Consider the following 17,062-nt stretch of genomic DNA (forward strand, 5'->3'; position numbering starts at 1 on the left):
AGAGTCCGCCTGCCGATGCAGGGGACACGGGTTCGTGCCCCGGTCCGGGAAGATCCCACTGGGCCCGTGAGCCATGGCCACTGGGCCTGCACGTCCGGAGCCTGTGCTCCGCAACGGGAGAAGCCACAACAGTGAGAGGCCCGCGTACCGCAAAAAAAAAAAAAAAGTTAAGATTTAGAGTCACATAACTCGAACATTAAGTTAGGTAGCTCAGAATAATAGGTATCATGTTTCACTGACTCAGTTCCTATGGTATAGATAGTTAGAAATACACATTTTTATGAGATAAGATAATTTTTCAACCTGTGTTTAGAAGAGAAATGAGCCCAAAGATACTGATCGTGCAGGTGGCCCCAATATCACATCAGAGAAAGACTCAACTGTAATCACAGCACTTCCTAAAGAAGGAAGCTTCCTTTCACCCTCCAACCGGGTAAGAGATTTCAAAATGCTCAAATGAATGAGTAACCAACTCACATATTCATCAATTGGGTCACCAACGGTGGGAGAATAAATGATCCTGTATTGCTGAACCGGCCCATCAGCGTGGTCCCAGGCTACCGAGAGGCTGTTGGTTGTCTCCCCAAAGACTCTCAGATTTCTTGGTCCACTTCGTGGTACTAAATAAATAAATACAACAGAGTTAGTTTCCTGTCTGTGACCATAGTGGACACAGGGGTGGAGGGAGGGGCATGAAAGAACGGGACCCAGGGCAGAGTAACTGGACCCCGGTACTTCACGACTCTCTGGGTTGCTCACTCCCTTACGATGAAATACACATCTACGGCTCTAATGTGAAACCATAACCAATAGAAAGTGCTGCATTCAGAGCTACGATTACATGCTGAACTTCCAGTGACAGAGAGTTAGGTTTGAACGTGAAAGTACAGACTGGGAGAGAAAGGGATTATTTTAACTGCTATAAGCACCTCCTGTTTAATGAAACAGAGAGGCCGCGCCCTAACACTTCCAAAGTGCCCAGTTGGTGAGAAGACCCATCGCAGGCAGAAGAAGGGAAGAAACCCCTCCTTAACTGGGGTACCAGATGAGAAAACGGCCAAACGATGTCACTCAGCTGGGAGGGCAGTCGTGGCCCCAGGGTTCCAGGCTGAACGTGACTGTGGGCAACCCAAGCGCTCCCCTCACCTGCACAAGGTAGAGGCGATTCCCCACACGCCTCACTCACCACCACCACCCCCCAGGCCTCCTGCCCCAAGTCACAAGGGAACCCGGTGGAGAAAGGATTTCCGCCTCACACGTGCGGCCCTGGGCGGGGCTGGGAGTCCCCTCTGCATCCGAGTAGAGGGCAATGATGTTCACGGAATAGGGTGTGTCCGGAATCAGCCGCTCCAAGTGCACCGTGCGGGTATTTCCCGGCACCACGATCTGGAGGGGAGGACACACCAGATTCTGCTTGACCACAGCCCAAGTGCTTACCGAGTCTTCTATTAGTCCGCATCATAATGTTTACAGTAAAAGGCTGAGCCCAGCACAGCAGAAACCACCTTCTGTGCTACCTCGTAAGGTCTGTCCAAGCCACACTGTTAAGGGCAATTTATCCTCAGAAATTTCCTCTCCAAAAAAGTTAGCGCATACTTGATGCTTAGTAACTTCAACTATCTCCCATTTGTGTTCATGATAAAGGTTCTCAAATACAACATCCAGGGCTCATGAGAGCTACCCAAAAGCATCCCGAATGTTAGATACACATAAGAAAAGGGACCACACACACACACACACACACACACACACACACACACACACACTGGTAAAATAGAGAGCTACTCCATGCAATGGATAAGGGCAGTACTGTCTGAATGTGTCGTACCATACACAGGGACATACAAATCAATATTCTTACAGAACACATCTATCGCTCCTCACTTGTTTACCTTTGTTCATTGTCATTGTTTATTTTGGTAAAGACTTGTAAATTAAATTAGTCTATAAATGTACTTCCCCATAGGTGTTCTATCCCTTGTCCAATTAGAAATTTCTGATCTCAAAATTATTAATCTACTTAGAAAACTGCACAGTACTAGGGACTGAAGATAGATTGGGCAACTTAAGAGCCAATGAAGGCAAACTTTAAGGTATTCTCATAACAAAGACTTGTATGTTACAACAAAAGCCCAGACTGACAAGGTCTAGCAATGATTTGCATCCACTGCTGGGGTTTTTAACTTATATAGCTAATTTGCATTTTTCCAAAATTCATTTTTGCTAACTGACCCTCTAGTTAATACACTTACTTTAGTTCATCAAAAGCAATCATTTAGGCATTACACATGGGCAGGCCCGTGGCTTGCATCCTCACAGGCAACCGAACAGGACACAAACTTGAGCCTTAGCTCATCAGGAAAGGAAGTTTCCAGGAGACCCGGTAGGTACCACACCAACTGACTTATTGTTCCGGGCCAGCAACTAAAGCAGGAGGCACAGTAAAATCGACAGCATTCTTCTGTCGAGCTCTACGACGACAGCATGACTTACAGATTCTGAGGGTCTCTGGCCAGTCAGGGGCGAATACACGACGCGGTACTGCTGCACCGGCCCCGGCGCCGAGCCCCAGCGAACGTCCAGGCTGTTTGGCGTTGGATTGTACACTTGGACGTTTCTTGCCAGCCCTCTCACCACTGAGGAAAGAAAAGCCAACACATATTTCTTACATCTGTTTATATATGTCAAGCTGTTGCTATCACTTCTCCAAAACTTCTGCTCTGTTAACAGGATAAAATACTGTCCTCCTTAAACTTCTAATTATCTACACCCAAAAGCAGATGAAAATTCTGCAAATCCAAATGTAGTCAAAATTAGCCAACTATGTCCTCGGTCTATATGGAAGCAAAGTTGTTGCCAATAAAAACAAGCTAGTGAAAGTACGATAATAGCACTGGGTTGGCCATAAACAAACAAGGCGCAAGGGACAAGAAGCTTCAGTTTTCCAACACAGGTAATGGAGAGATAGAGAAGAGGATTTCATAGCTCTGCCTTCAAGGTGAAAACTGACAACACCGATGAAGCCATCTAATTCCATCAGCTACATTCACCCATTCATTCCTTCTCATTCAACAAATAGATACCGAATGTCTTCTGTGATTAAAAGAAAAGGCAAAAGGAGGGAGAAAAGATACACTCAGTTCTCAGTTAACTGCCCCAATAGGGACTTAGAAAACATGCAAATTAAATCCATGTATTAACCCCAAACTCTAGTTTAGCCAATAACATCATCTTTCCAGACCGCTAATCTTTTACCAAAAGAAGTCATCTGTATTTGCTCTCTTTTAGCCATCAGCAAGTGTATTTTTAGAGCCAAAGAAATATTTATAGGTATGCCCCAAAGCCTTTAAGCAGTACTAGAAAGAATTGTAAAACCACTATACGCTGGTTTCTCAAGATGTTAATGGCAAATGAAAGCACACAGATTTTCAGCGCCAGAAAGCACTTCATCAGCAAACCAGAGAAATGTGCGATCAAGTAATGTGACGAACAGATTTCAACAATTGACACTACGAAAGCCAATTACAAAACACTGCTTCACACAAATTTATAAGGCACAAAGCAAAGCTCATGAACTTTTGTGAGTGAAACGGAATACTGGTGATTACACACACACTTATAAATCCTGAAATTATCATTTCAGAAGAAGAATGCCATTATAACCTTTTATTTCATACACTAAAATATTAACAGTTGGTGGCGTTTGGATGGTAAACTATGGGTAATTTTTATGTTTTTGCTCTATCATGAATTTTCCAAATTTTCTTCAATGGGCCTATATGGCCTTTACACGGAAAAGCAAAACGTATCATGAAAAAGCGATATTTTTCTGCCTTCTTACTTACATGTCCTTCCAGTATCTGATGTGCGTCCTCCATCACCTTCAGAATACACGGGAACTACTGTAACAGTGTATGCGGTATCTGGCTGCAGATTCCTAAGAATGGCATAATTGGTATTCCCAGGGATTGGTACCTAAAGATTTTAATAAAATGTAAAGTATCTGATTTGAAAAACTTGCAAAAGAAATAATACTTCGAATAATATAATACTCAAAATATTAACTCAAGACCAAGCCAAGAAGCAAGTTCTATAATATTGGGATGTAATGATGTGCCCCCAGACGGACTGTTATAAGAGCTTCTGAAGACTTCTCTACACTCACCCCAGGCTCCCTCTCAGAACCCCCTGAAATGATTATTTCCCCTAGCCCCAACGCCCCGCAAAAACTCCCTGATCACCCAGGCACAAGACACCAACCTACCACCCTCTGTCAAGTCCTACCGAATGAATATGAACTTCTTCAGCACTAAGGTAAATTGGTTAACTCTTTAGCTCCACTTTGCAATCGTTCGGCTACAGCTAAAACAAACGTGCTTTTTTCCCTACAGGAAATAAGTACCAGTTCCTCCGGACCGCCTGCTGTGGGTGCGTAGAAGAGCTTGTACTGGCGAGGACTGCCCTCTGCGTGGTCCCAGCGAACGTTCAAAGTGCTGGTGGAAGGGTCGTACACTCTGAGGTTCCTCACGGTATTCAAAGGTTCTGAAATGCACGGAAAGCACATCACAGTGTGGTCCTAACAACCCAGCGCTCACAAAACACAGGTTCACTGATGTCTCCCCACCCCACAAATATTTGCTGCAGTCCTGAATAAGGGAAAGAATGTCTGTGATCATCTGACACATGTCTCATCTCTCCAGAGAGATTTTGGCCCCTGAGCGGTTTTTGTTTTATCCTAGAAAGTAATAAACGTCTTTCTCCTTGAACAGAGACAGATGACTCCAAGTAAGGATATTAAAAATCAATTAAGATCATTATTAACATGCATTTTAAAAGATTAGCAAAAGGCTGTGTCACCCCAGGGTTTCCAGAGAAAGATGTGATTCCATCCCCGTGAACGTTATTTAAAAAGCCGTGGGAGGGCTTCCCTGGTGGCGCAGTGGTTGGGAGTCCGCCTGCCGATGCAGGGGACACGGGCTCGTGCCCCAGTCGGGGAGGATCCCACATGCCGCGGAGCGGCTGGTCCCGTGAGCCATGGCCGCTGGGCCTGCGTGTCCGGAGCCTGTGCTCCGCGATGGGAGGGGCCGCGACAGTGAGAGGCCCGCGTACAGCAAAAAAAAAAAAAAAAAAAAAAAAGCCGTGGGAGACTGGGTTCACTTACTGGTCTTGCCCCTTCCTGTCATGCGACCGCCTTCACCATCTGGATACAGGGAGGACACAGTGATTGTGTAAGGAGTGTCGGGCTTCAGCTTCTGTAGGAGCACACTGTTTTGCCGTCCTCCTACCATGGTCTTGAGTAAAACAGGGATAAGTGTAAGCCTTGCTCGCTCCATCTCACTAATCTGTTAGAAAAAGCTCTTTCTACAGGGGAGCTGTTTGAGACCTTTGCCAAGATCTGGAAACAGGTCCCAGAGTGAAACCTGAAAATGTATCTTAGGGTATAATTTTAAATGTAAAATATGCACTTTCAATCATAAAAAGGATTTTAAGCCTTAAACTGGTGACCTTACAAAGATATTTCGACTTGCTAGCCGCCAGCACTGTGAAATTTCATCCAAAACACATTTCACAGATCTCCTCCCCAAAAAGGCATTTATCATTAAGTGAGCTGCAAAGGAACTTTAAGATAGCAAAGAACTGCACAATAGTAGAGGCTCTGCACCATTAAGTATTATTCTTACCTTTTTACAGATGTTTTTTATTTGCTTTAGAAACATATTTAAATGATTCAGCAAAAGATCTAAAGCTTTTGGTTTTCTCCCCCTCAAAAACTGCCCCTCTAACAGCATGAGCTGTGTAAACTACGTGACAGGACACTCTGCCAGGCCACACTCAGGATTCCAGCCTTGTGGTATGAAGCTTTTTCAATATCCTCTGATTACAGAGTTTGAAGGGTTTTATTCATTGCTTAAGGCCATCTAGTTATCTTGCTGAAAGGAAATTTGTATGATTTGTTAACGGTCTACCAAATTCAGATGTTTATGCCACACTAATTAAAAGCGCATGAAAATGGCATGCTGCCCACGAGTCCACATGTGGATGGTGGGTCCAGATGTTTCCCACTTAGCACGCATCCACTCAAGCAGTCTGCGTTTCAGAGAAAACCTCAGTGAAGCCCCCTCAAGAGGGGCAAATTGAACCACAGTGGCTAATTCAAACAAATTTAGTATTTGAGGTTATGAGAACAAAGTATCAATGTATTTGATACTTAACAAATCTGAAAGCATCCACTTAGTAGAACTAGCCTCAGGAGGAAGCAGAATGGTGTGTGCCTGCTTCTCCCAGCCAGCTCTCCAAAATATGCCAGCATCAGTGATTCATTGCTTTGACTATTTCGTAGACCAGCATTAAAATGCAAATATCCTTAGGAATAACAGACCTTAAGGGCTTATCAGCTAATACTGGACAGAGGATAAGTTTATGAGACGCCTTCTAATTACAACAAACAGCTGAGAGACAGGAAAGAGAGACCCAGGGCAGCAGCTGGGTGGTCAGTGTCACCAAGAACAGAAATGCTAAGGACAAGCTTTGCCTAAATCTGGCCTGGCACAGACGAAAGTTCTGTTTCTGCCATTAAATTATCGGTCCATCCAATGTGTCTTATTTTATATAAAAGCCAGTTGATGACACTTGGTATTTAGTTCACTATTGATAAACTATATGAAATTCTTAATCCAAATGTATCACACTACCTAAGTCTAGATCTATGGAAACCTCAACACAGCAGCTCACGAGAGCATTAGTTCAGCTAAACCCACTTCCCGCGCAGGTTCAGAGACCTTTAACCACTGCCAGCATCTACCTCTGCTAACACCTCTGAACTGGGAAGAGGTATGACCCATTTGCTGGAGCTCAGAGAGTCAGACAATTAAAAGTTAATAACTCACTCTCTCTAAGGCAACATGAGGAAAAATCACAGCCCCCAACAGTCAACAGAATGCTAGACCTCACCAAAAGAGGTATTTGAAATAAATCAGAAAGCATCGCCCTATCTGTGTAAAAATCATGCTGCTTCCTGACTCAGGGTAATGTGTGCAGCTCTGATCACACATCTCATACAACAAAGCTGAAGAAGGTTCAAAGACAGACAACTAAAGTAAGCAAGGTAAATGGACAAGGGTTCTTGTTAAATAGGGGAAGGCTGGGAAGAAAAAGAAGATGAAAGCCGAGTTTACAGTAGTCCTACAGTCCTTCTCAGGAACCTCCATTTGGATAAATGTAAAAGTGATAAATAGTATAGGTTAGGTTGAACAGATACCCAGATGTAGAAACATCAGATCTAGAAGATACCTTATGACATGCAAAAAACAGAAAAATTAGAATAATGGAAGTTTAGCGAACTCTCAACACTTGATCAAGTTAGAGATGTAAGAAATGAAAATACAAATAGAGTCAGAAATCTAGCTATTTTCATGGATGACCCGTGCCTAATAGTTTTTAAGGAAAACATGAATGCATGGAAGCACATGCCTGATGCTGTGAGGCTCCATCAGGGATGAAGCCAAAAAATTCCATGCAATACAGTAAATCTTGCAACTCTCAAAACAGTAAGTGTGACTAACTAAACACTGGGAGTGAGAGGGCTTTGAGACGGAGAGGGTAGAACTTATCCAAGTCACGTTTTTTCAAAATGAATTACCGTTTGTTCATTGCCTTCCCCTGCGGAAGGCTGATAGGTGATTCTGTATTTCTGCACACGACCGCTAGCAGGATCCCACTTAACAGTCAAGCTGTTAGAAGTTGCATTGTACACCTGAAGGTTCCGTGGGCCACTTTTTGGAGCTGAAAAAGGATTGTTGAGAAACAGAGTAAACACACTGGAGAATGCCCCTCCCACAAATATGCACTGTTCCCCAGGAAATCAAGAGAGCTGTATACTTCTAGGCTTAGAACTAAAATTTTTTTTAACATCTCTATTGGAGTATAATTGCTTTACAGTGGTGTGTTAGTTTCTGCTTTATAACAAAGTGAATCAGCTATACTATACATATATCCCCATGTCTCCTCCCTCTTGCATCTCCCTCCCTCCCACCTTCCCTACCCCACCCCTCTAGGTGGTCACAAAGCACCGAGCTGATCTCCCTGTGCTGTGTGGCTGCTTCCCACTAGCTATCTGTTTTATGTTTGGTAGTGTATATATGTCCATGCCACTCTCTCACTTCATCCCAGCTTACCCTTCCCCCTCCCCATATCCTCAAGTCCATTCTCTAGTAGGTCTGTGTCTTTATTCCCGTCTTGCCCCTAGGTTTAGAACTAAATTTGACCTGACGGTAAATGATGGTCATTGACTCTCAAATGACTCCTCAACAAATAGTAGCAAAGAGCAAAGATTTTTGAGAAAGACCTGTTTAAAAGAAGCCCCAATCAACACCTTACGATTTAAAAGCAGAAGGCCTGTTTGCAATGGATTTTGTGTTATTTTTCATTCATTCATTCATTATTTGGTCATCCGTACAATCAGCAAATTAAATTCTTACCTTGTGTTGTTAAGGGTATCAAACGCACTACAAAAAACAGAATATGGGGAAATATTACGAATATAGGCATAGCTCTATTCTGTTCATTTTAAGATAACAATGTCCTACTGAAGGCTGAACACCTACTTGTGCGCTCGCTGCCAGTCAGGTCATCGCTTTCTGACTCATCGGGATAAATGGCAGTAATAGAAACTTCATAGAGAGTGTTCGGGTTCAGGTTTTCAAACACCAAAGTATTCTCATCTCCATTTAGGATGGTCTTAGGGAAAGAGGAAGAAACAACAAACCCACACAAGGTTAAGTCACCGGCTACATCATGCACTCCATGGCAGTTGGTTGACATCATTTAGCCAGATACTCCTCCTGCTTTGAGGCACGCCATGAGCTCAAAAGCCACTAGTAGGGAAGGATGCTTTTCAGTCAACAGAGGTAATACACATTTCAAACAAGAGTCCCTATAATGAAATGTGATCTCAAAAAAGAGAGAGAGCAAAAAAGAGTTAACACTACCTCCATCTTATCTGTGCTTCCGGAAGGTGCCCAGGTGATTCTGTAGAGAGACACATCCGAAGCTCCGTGATCCCAAGTCCCTCTGAAGCTCTCTGGTGTTACTTCAGTAATCTGTAGGTTTGCTGGGGCTGGCACAGTGCCTGTCACGAGAAAAGGCAGGACTGTTTTTCGATGTGATCCCCAAACTTAATATAATAAAACTGCCTTGTTCTGTTTTTAACGGACATGGGAAAACTGGCTGACAACCTTGCTTAGAACCAAGTATCTAACCAATTCAGTCCATTTGAAAGTAAATATGAGAGAGAGCCCTGAAAACTGCAAGCATTTTATGGCTGTAACAGACTACTTCCCGTCTGTTAAAATGGTGATTTTTTTTTAAAGGTACCGTTTAGTCATACTGTTCTAACACGGTGGTTCTTCATCGTTTTGTCCCTCCCACTTTTTGAGAATCTAAGGAAAACCCTGGACTCTTTTGCACAGCAGTACAGAAGCACAAACTTTAGCCCATAATATCAGAGACTTCATGGACCTTCATGGCCCATGAAATCTTATGATCTAAGTAATCCACGCATAAGCTTTTCCTGCAGATCACTAACCTTACACACAATGTGAAGCTGACTGTATCAACTCTATTCAGAGACAGGACCAGCCCTGCAGTGCTGATGATGGCTGAAATCCCAACTAAGAGCCCTTCTGTTGACCAGGCACTGCAGCTGGTTTGCAGCACAAGCAATTTGGAACGTCTGACACCACTTCTGAGCTTTCATTGTCAATTATTTCTCTATCTCCTGGTAACCAAAGCCAACTACACAAAAGCCAGAGCCACCAAAAATTTGTTTCCAATAGTTACAATGAAAAGGCCCATTGAGATAATACCACTTTCACAAGCACAACTGCAAAACAAACCGACCATTAAGCGTGCACTTTGGATGTATCTAAAAGTTCTTAGGAAATCCTAAGGATTAAAAACAAGTATTAATTTATTTTTTTTTTTTTTTTAACATCTTTATTGGGGTATAATTACTTTACAATGGTGTGTTAGTTTCTGCTTTATAACAAAGTGAATCAGTTATACATATACATATGTTCCCATATCTCTTCCCTCTTGCGTCTCCCTCCCTCCCACCCTCCCTATAGTATTAATTTAGTATATATTAAATGACAGGCTTTGACTAGGCTTTCTTCCTGACTTTTTCTGCCCTTTATTGTTCCTTTACTTCCCTTTAAATTCCTGCTGTATTTATGAACATCTGTCAGCCTGCTCATACGGACAAATTTTCATCTCTAGCCACTACCCTTCCAGGAAAGAACTGATGCCAAGAAGGTTATTAAAGTTGCTAAGAGATTTCACATGGTAAGAAAAGAGCAGAAGTGGATACTGTCTGAAGTTAAGGAGGAGGCTGTGAAATTTGACAAGATGCCTTGATCATGTATAGACCAGCTGGGCACTGAAGGAGAAGCTCCTGAGCCTCTGGTGAGGGAGTTGCTGGATAGGAAGTAAAGTTCTGGACTATAGCACTGATCCCTCACCACTAGCTTCCTGGGTGAGGCTGGGCAAGTCATTTAAATTCTCTAGACTCCCTGTGCTGTCCACCATGGGAGCCACCAGCCACATGTAGCTATTGAGCATTTGAAATGTGGCATCTGAATTGAGATGTGCGAAAAGTGTAAATTAAGACACACCGGATTGCAAAAAAATTACTACCAAAACAAATGTGAAATATAAATAATTAGTATACTGAAAAATGTTGAAATGCTAACATTTTAGATACACTGGGCTGAATAAAACACATTATTAAAATTCATTTTTCTCCTTACCTTTTCTATTTTCTAGAAAAGTTTGAGTTACCTCTGTGGCTCCCATTATATTTCTTGGGAACCCTGCTGGCTCTAGACCTCAATTTCTTAACCACCATTTAATTAGGAAATGCTGTGCTGAGCACTGAGTGAGAAACTAGAGACTCAAAATGGAGCAAAATAAATATGTTTGTGCCTTCATGAGGAAGGGGCCAGGGGGAAGTAGAATAGATAGGAAAAGACCAACAGGCAATAAGAATTGGGTTAAATGCTATGGAAGCAGCATGAGAAGGAGAGAAAGCGACATCCCTTGAGGTGGCCCAGAATGGAGCAGGGAAGATGGGGCCCCTGCAGGTGCCCTGTATTCTTCCACCTTCCCACTGTGGAATCTCCCCTTCCTCTGAGTGCCATGTACCTCACCTTCCTTACATGATCCCATGTATTGTTACTTTTTATCTTCACAATGGAATACTACTGAGAGCAAAGATGCTTATATTTTGTTAGCCCTGATAGCACTTTACATATAGTAAGATCTCAAAAAAAATTGATAACTAATGCATGCTTTCCAGAGAAAACGTCCAATATGCTTTCTCCCCACCCCCTTACACACACACACACACACACACACACACACACACCCTGGTTAAGTATCTGGAAGATGAATTAGTGACAGTGGCTGGTAGAATAATAGGAAAGAAATTATCATAAAAGGAATGGACATAGAGATAGAAGATGGGAAGAAATCTATGAACCCAAACGTTATTAAATTCTGGCAAAAATAACATTAAGAAATGCACAGAGAACTATACTCAGTATTTTGTAATAACCTATAAGGGAAAAGAATCTGAAAAGCAATACGTACATACATGTGCGTGTGTGTGTATAACTGAATCACTTTGCTGTACACCTGAAACTAACACAACATTGCCAATCAACTATACACCAATGAAAAAAATTTTTTTTAAAGAAATGAAATAATCCAGATAGTTCGGCGACACGTGCATGCAGTGTTGTCTTCCAATTATCCATAAAGCGTAAACCAACTCACGGGTGGTTTCCTGAGCAGTCGCTGGGGGAGACTCCCCTTCATCATACACCGCAGACACGCTGACTGTGTACCGGGTTTGTGAGAAGAGGTCTTTAAGAGGTGTGCTGGCCCATGACCTGTCCACCTCTACCTACAATAGAGCAGTGGAACTATTTTTACAGAGTTTAATTTTGACATCCCTCTGTTGTTGGCTATCTCTCTCAGCACAAGAGCATAAGAATTGTGGTACAAAAAACAGCAGTGTTTTCCAATTTGCATAAGAGTCCAGGAATTGGAGATCATTTAAAATGTTTCCAAAGTGGAAAAAATGTATGTACTGAGCTGTATCTGGCACTAGGGTCTGGTAAATGATGACTGCCTAGGAATTCAAACAACCTAATCATTTCCCCCACTTCCCCGTCTCCCTTTGTATCACTGCGCGATTCATTTCGGAAAAATTCTCCTGTGCATTAGCTGATTAGACCCACTGGTCATTGCACTGCTTTTGACGTTGAAACCCAGAATGAAATGAGTGTGTGCACAGGTATAAATTAGCTTGTGTACAATCCAAATGACCTGCACAGTCTGTAACTGGGTGCTTAGAGAAACCACTTCTAGCTTCCAAAAACGCCTCTGAGATTCTCACATTAATGCCCCTTCAGGCAAACATACGTTCTAAACCCATTCGCTGGTGAAGCGCCTCAGTTTGCTTCCACTTTGAAGCAGGTTGTCCTGGAAATAGCTCTCCATCTCAGCATCATCTCAAACATGCCCGAAGCCAGAGGGACAATCCTCTGACATCATGTTCCTACTTTCTCTCTGTCCTGCTCAAGTGTCCTATCTTCCCATTCCCTGACAAACTCCCCCTCTTCTTTCCTGCATCCCCTTGCTAGCTTTCATTTTTAGAAACATTATTATGACATGTTTTAGTAATTCGTAGAATGCAGAGCACCATTTGAAGCATCTGCAGGAGAGCGAAATGCCATCTAGACTCTATAACTCTTTATCTACAAAGGGATGATGTTTTTAGGATTAATATCACACAGCAAAACATTTCCAAACTAAATGCAAGACAGTCCAATATATTACCAATATTCAAATAGTGCTCTATAAATATATAACGTTTCCAACACTATGTTCATAAAGTGACAAGTATTCAAAACGCATAATACTTGTTTAGATGCTTCTGTTAAACCTACTAGGACTAAACAAATATTTCTAAACCCCTTCTAATCTCAACCTACCTCTTTGGCATCCTCTTCCGGTGTTTTGTAGCGAACAATGTATTTACGCACTTTTCCAGGTGCAGGTTCCCATAAGACGTTCATGGTGCTGTGAGTCACATCTCTGAGTTTCAGATCTCGAGGACTGGGCAAAGGCACTGCAAATGCATGAGAAATTGGGGCCAGATGTGGTTCTCAGCCAAAAAGCTCTAAAGCATCCACACAAGCTTTCAAGAAGTTGTTTGGAGAAAACTTAAAGGTGTGCAGCAAAGTAACTAAACAAATTGGCTATGATGATAAAAGCACTTTGATTCTACCAGGTACAGCTGGATTCCTCTTAAGGAGGCTTTTTAAAAACAGGATAAATTTAAATTTTTATCACAACTCTAACTTCTCATTTATATGTTAACTTTCTCCCGCTCTATTTAAATAAGCTCTTACTTGCTGCTCAGCTATAATAAATCATAATTCACCATATATGTACAGCTCATGTGTCTTTATCAGATATTTAAGTTGGTTAAGATAGAAATCAAAATGAGTCACGCTTCCTGAAGAACGTGATAGAAAAACAAATGGTTACAAGAGTGAAGCATGAAGATGAGACGAAATTAAGCAACCAATAAGCTTACAAGAAAACCCACAGGAGCCCAAACGGTGAGAAGAAAATCCAAATCATAAATTTTCACCAAGTCAAACAAAGCTTTACCTTACAAAGGACCAGGAGGATAACTAATGGAGAGATTTTCTCTTGTTCTATGAGACACATCTCACTCTCTCGAGCTGCCTCTTTAACCCACTTCCTTTGTCTCTCCTTTCAAGTCTGTAAACCTCTCTTCCTGAATCTCTGTCTCCACTTCCATGTTTCTGCACCTCCATCCCTTCAACGTTTTCATCTCTCAGCCCCTCTCTGTACCCTCTCCTCCCCTACTGCAGCAGTCTAGCCCCACATCTAAATCCATGGCCGCATTCGTCTTTCAGCCGCTCCCTGCTCTCTCCACCTGCCGTCGACCCACTGCCGCAAACCACCAGCTCCAGACAGGATCCGACATATGAAAGATGATTATTTGTTGTCAGTGACTGTATCCTGCTCCACCTTGCGGGGTTTCTCTTTTCTGCCTCATCATGCTTCTGTCTCAACACCGTTCCCCCTTGAACGTTTCTTCCAACTTCTTAATTTCCTTCGAAATGTGTTCTGAGACTCACCAAATTTAAGCCAAGACATACTTAGAATCCCAGCACGCCCACCTCGAGAAGCACGAAACAAAACTACTGGCTGGGTAAGGCCAGGATCCTAAGAGCAATCACTGTCACTTTTCAAGAAAAAGCACCTAAGTGCTAGTGAGGCAAACCAGAAACACAAAAGGGGCTGAACAATACACACAAGAGAAGTGCAAACCACGAAAGGGTCCGGGTCCTCCACGCTGCCCTACATTTTTATCAGTACATTGCCAACACCTAAGCACAGGACTGGAGTGTCGTAGATGATCAGTATGTTTGGGGATTGAGTTCATTTACTTAACAGAAACAGACATTCATGTGTGCCATAGTTTCTACTTCAACAAGAACTTAGAACATCTTGATCTTAAACCTAGTATCTTCCTGCAAAACTACACTCACCCGACATTCCCTTCTCACCAATGCCATATACAATATTTCATGGATCTGTAACAATATGGATTGTAAGATGCATCGTTATTTCTTGTTCTATTCCCTGATTGACACCTCACCAAGCGCAATGGTAAGACACCATTGACTGTAAGATACATCTCAAAATATGGGAAAATAAATGTGAATCTTACAATCAATTTAAGATGCTGCCATAAGTCCAGAAATAACCTTAATTCTCAAATTAGATTGCCATAAGTAATAACCCTGCAACTGACACACAAATTATCAAAATTATCGTTAGCACGAGCGGGTGAAAGAAGACGCCTAAAGAGCGTGTTGTATTCACAGCAATAAGGGAAGAAGAACTGGCGACGTCTTACAGGTGACCTCCCTCGCAGTGAAGGGGTCGCTGGTGAGGTCGTGAAGGGCGGCCTGGACCGTGACCGCGTACTCAGTATTGGGGAAGAGGTCACTCAGCTGCACATCGGTCACTGTCGGTTCCATGCGCATCTGCCGATCGACATGCCGAGGGGAGACAACACATTCCAATTAAACGTTTCCACTAACAGCGGATGGACAATTACACCAATCTGTGACTGCTAGATTTTCACACAACTTTGATTTTTCATTTCTCTGCCCTGCATTTCCTTTCTCATGCTGATGTTTTTTTAAGATTCGTCACAGGTCACAAATCTAATCTTGTGTTTTTCTGTTTGGGGTGTAAAGTTATAAATGAGTTCGTGAGTAACTGCCCCTTAATGGGGACTCTGCAACCGTGAAGTCCCAGGAAGACCCAACAATAAAGAAACAAACGCCTCCCACCTCTTTGGGTTTGGTCGGCTCTGTGGCGTTGATGGGTTCGTAGGACAAGGCGTAGCCAGTGGCGCCCTCCACTGGCTGCCACTTCACGTGCATGGTGGTCGAGCCAATGTCGTAAATGGTCAGGCTGACCACGGGCACCGGCACTGTTGGAATGTAAAAGAAGACACCAGTCTAGCTCTTGTCAGTCTGCTCATTTTTCAGTCGTTTCCTACTTATTGATATTTGTATATGCTAAATAGAAAATAGGTTGCTGTGAGAAATCAATGAGAGTTAATATGACCCTTTCCTCTCCCCGCAAAAACCCGATCTCATTGTTTATCGCCACCTCATACTAGGACTGCATGTGATAACTATTTCATAGAGCAAAGAAGTTTAAGTGTAAAATGGCATTCTAGTGAGTTCATGTGGAAGCCAAAACAGAAACCAACTTCCTGAGATTTCAATCTCTTTTTCCAGAACATCTGTAAGTTGACCATTTTCATTCTTCAACCATAAAATTTCATACATAAAAAGCCAACATAATATTTCATTTCATTTTTCTTTTTAAAACATTTTAAATGAGGGTGTCATCTGTTAATAAGTGGAACTTAGGGGATTCTTCAGAAAGAAGATTAGCCCATGAGGCAGAGTAAAAGGCTTACTGCCTTCTCTCCACTTAACACCTACACAGCTTTCTATTTTTTGTCCTAAGATTGAGTTTAAAGTTTTAAGGAATTAGCAGATTAATCCTGTCCATTATGAAATACATTATTTCCCATCTCTGATGGTCTAAAATAAAGGGAAATAAGAGAAGAGATAAAGACCTAAGGGACTGAGCAGTGAGTAGAGGCGATTCAGTGACGCTCACTCCTGCCTCTTGTAAGAGGCCTCCCCTCTTCCTGGAGCCCAACCATGAAGGAAAGAGTATTTTCATATGGCTTCAGAAACCCTACCAGGAATAGGAGTGAGGAACATCGCTCCCCAAAGCTCTACTCAAAGCCAAAGCCATTAGAGCTTCTCCAGTAAAGGCCAGAGTCCAAAAGTCAGTAAAAAAAAAAAAAGGGGGAGCTCTCACTGCCTGCAGGAAGAACTGAGCTGGTCACTCCTGCAAGCTGCTCTTCCAGGTAATCTGAGTCCCACTCCCCACATGGTATCTTCCCTTAAGAAGTGGATAACTGTTAAAGGTACTTTTCCCTCTAAGATATCTCAGACCATGACTACCCAGCCAGGTCCCATGATGGCAGAAGCAGCCAGTAAAAGGAGAAAACCACAGAGTATTTATTGAGGACCTGCACGAAGTGCGCATTCAGTAAATATGTGTTGAATGGATATCGAATAAAGGAATGATTTGGAAGGCTGACAGAAGTCCCACACGGTACAAATGAACTTACTTACGAAAGACAAATAGACTCACAGATGTAGAAAACAAACTTATGGTTACCAAAGAGGACCGGGGTAGGGGGGACAGAGAAATCAGGAGTTTGGGGTTAACATATACACACTACTATATATAATATAGATAACCAACAAGGACCTACTGTATAGCACAGGGAACTCTACTCAATATCTTGTAATAACCTATAAGGGAAAACAATCTAAAAAGGAATGTATACGCATAA

At 42.5% G+C, this 17,062-nt stretch overlaps 1 protein-coding gene across 4 annotated transcripts in view; it reads right to left on the minus strand.

Annotated features, from left to right (window-relative positions):
- The window catches only part of COL12A1 (collagen type XII alpha 1 chain), a 114,474-nt gene that overhangs the window by 49,142 nt on the left and 48,270 nt on the right, over window positions 1–17,062 (minus strand). For 3 of the 4 annotated variants that reach the window (XM_073789356.1, XM_073789358.1, XM_073789359.1), the window contains exons 24-37: window positions 15,465–15,607; window positions 15,023–15,152; window positions 13,052–13,192; window positions 11,833–11,958; window positions 8,988–9,127; window positions 8,604–8,736; window positions 8,478–8,504; window positions 7,640–7,782; window positions 5,162–5,291; window positions 4,403–4,542; window positions 3,846–3,975; window positions 2,494–2,636; window positions 1,257–1,386; window positions 478–620 (exon numbers count right to left, since the gene is read on the minus strand). In XM_073789356.1, the coding sequence (XP_073645457.1) occupies window positions 478–620; window positions 1,257–1,386; window positions 2,494–2,636; window positions 3,846–3,975; window positions 4,403–4,542; window positions 5,162–5,291; window positions 7,640–7,782; window positions 8,478–8,504; window positions 8,604–8,736; window positions 8,988–9,127; window positions 11,833–11,958; window positions 13,052–13,192; window positions 15,023–15,152; window positions 15,465–15,607 (1,799 nt within the window). The remainder of the gene's footprint in view (window positions 1–477; window positions 621–1,256; window positions 1,387–2,493; window positions 2,637–3,845; window positions 3,976–4,402; window positions 4,543–5,161; window positions 5,292–7,639; window positions 7,783–8,477; window positions 8,505–8,603; window positions 8,737–8,987; window positions 9,128–11,832; window positions 11,959–13,051; window positions 13,193–15,022; window positions 15,153–15,464; window positions 15,608–17,062) is intronic. The other variant, XM_073789357.1, reaches the window with a different exon arrangement.

The sequence above is a fragment of the Tursiops truncatus genome, chromosome 12 (assembly GCF_011762595.2).
Source record: "Tursiops truncatus isolate mTurTru1 chromosome 12, mTurTru1.mat.Y, whole genome shotgun sequence".
In the NCBI taxonomy this organism is placed as follows: domain Eukaryota; kingdom Metazoa; phylum Chordata; class Mammalia; order Artiodactyla; family Delphinidae; genus Tursiops; species Tursiops truncatus.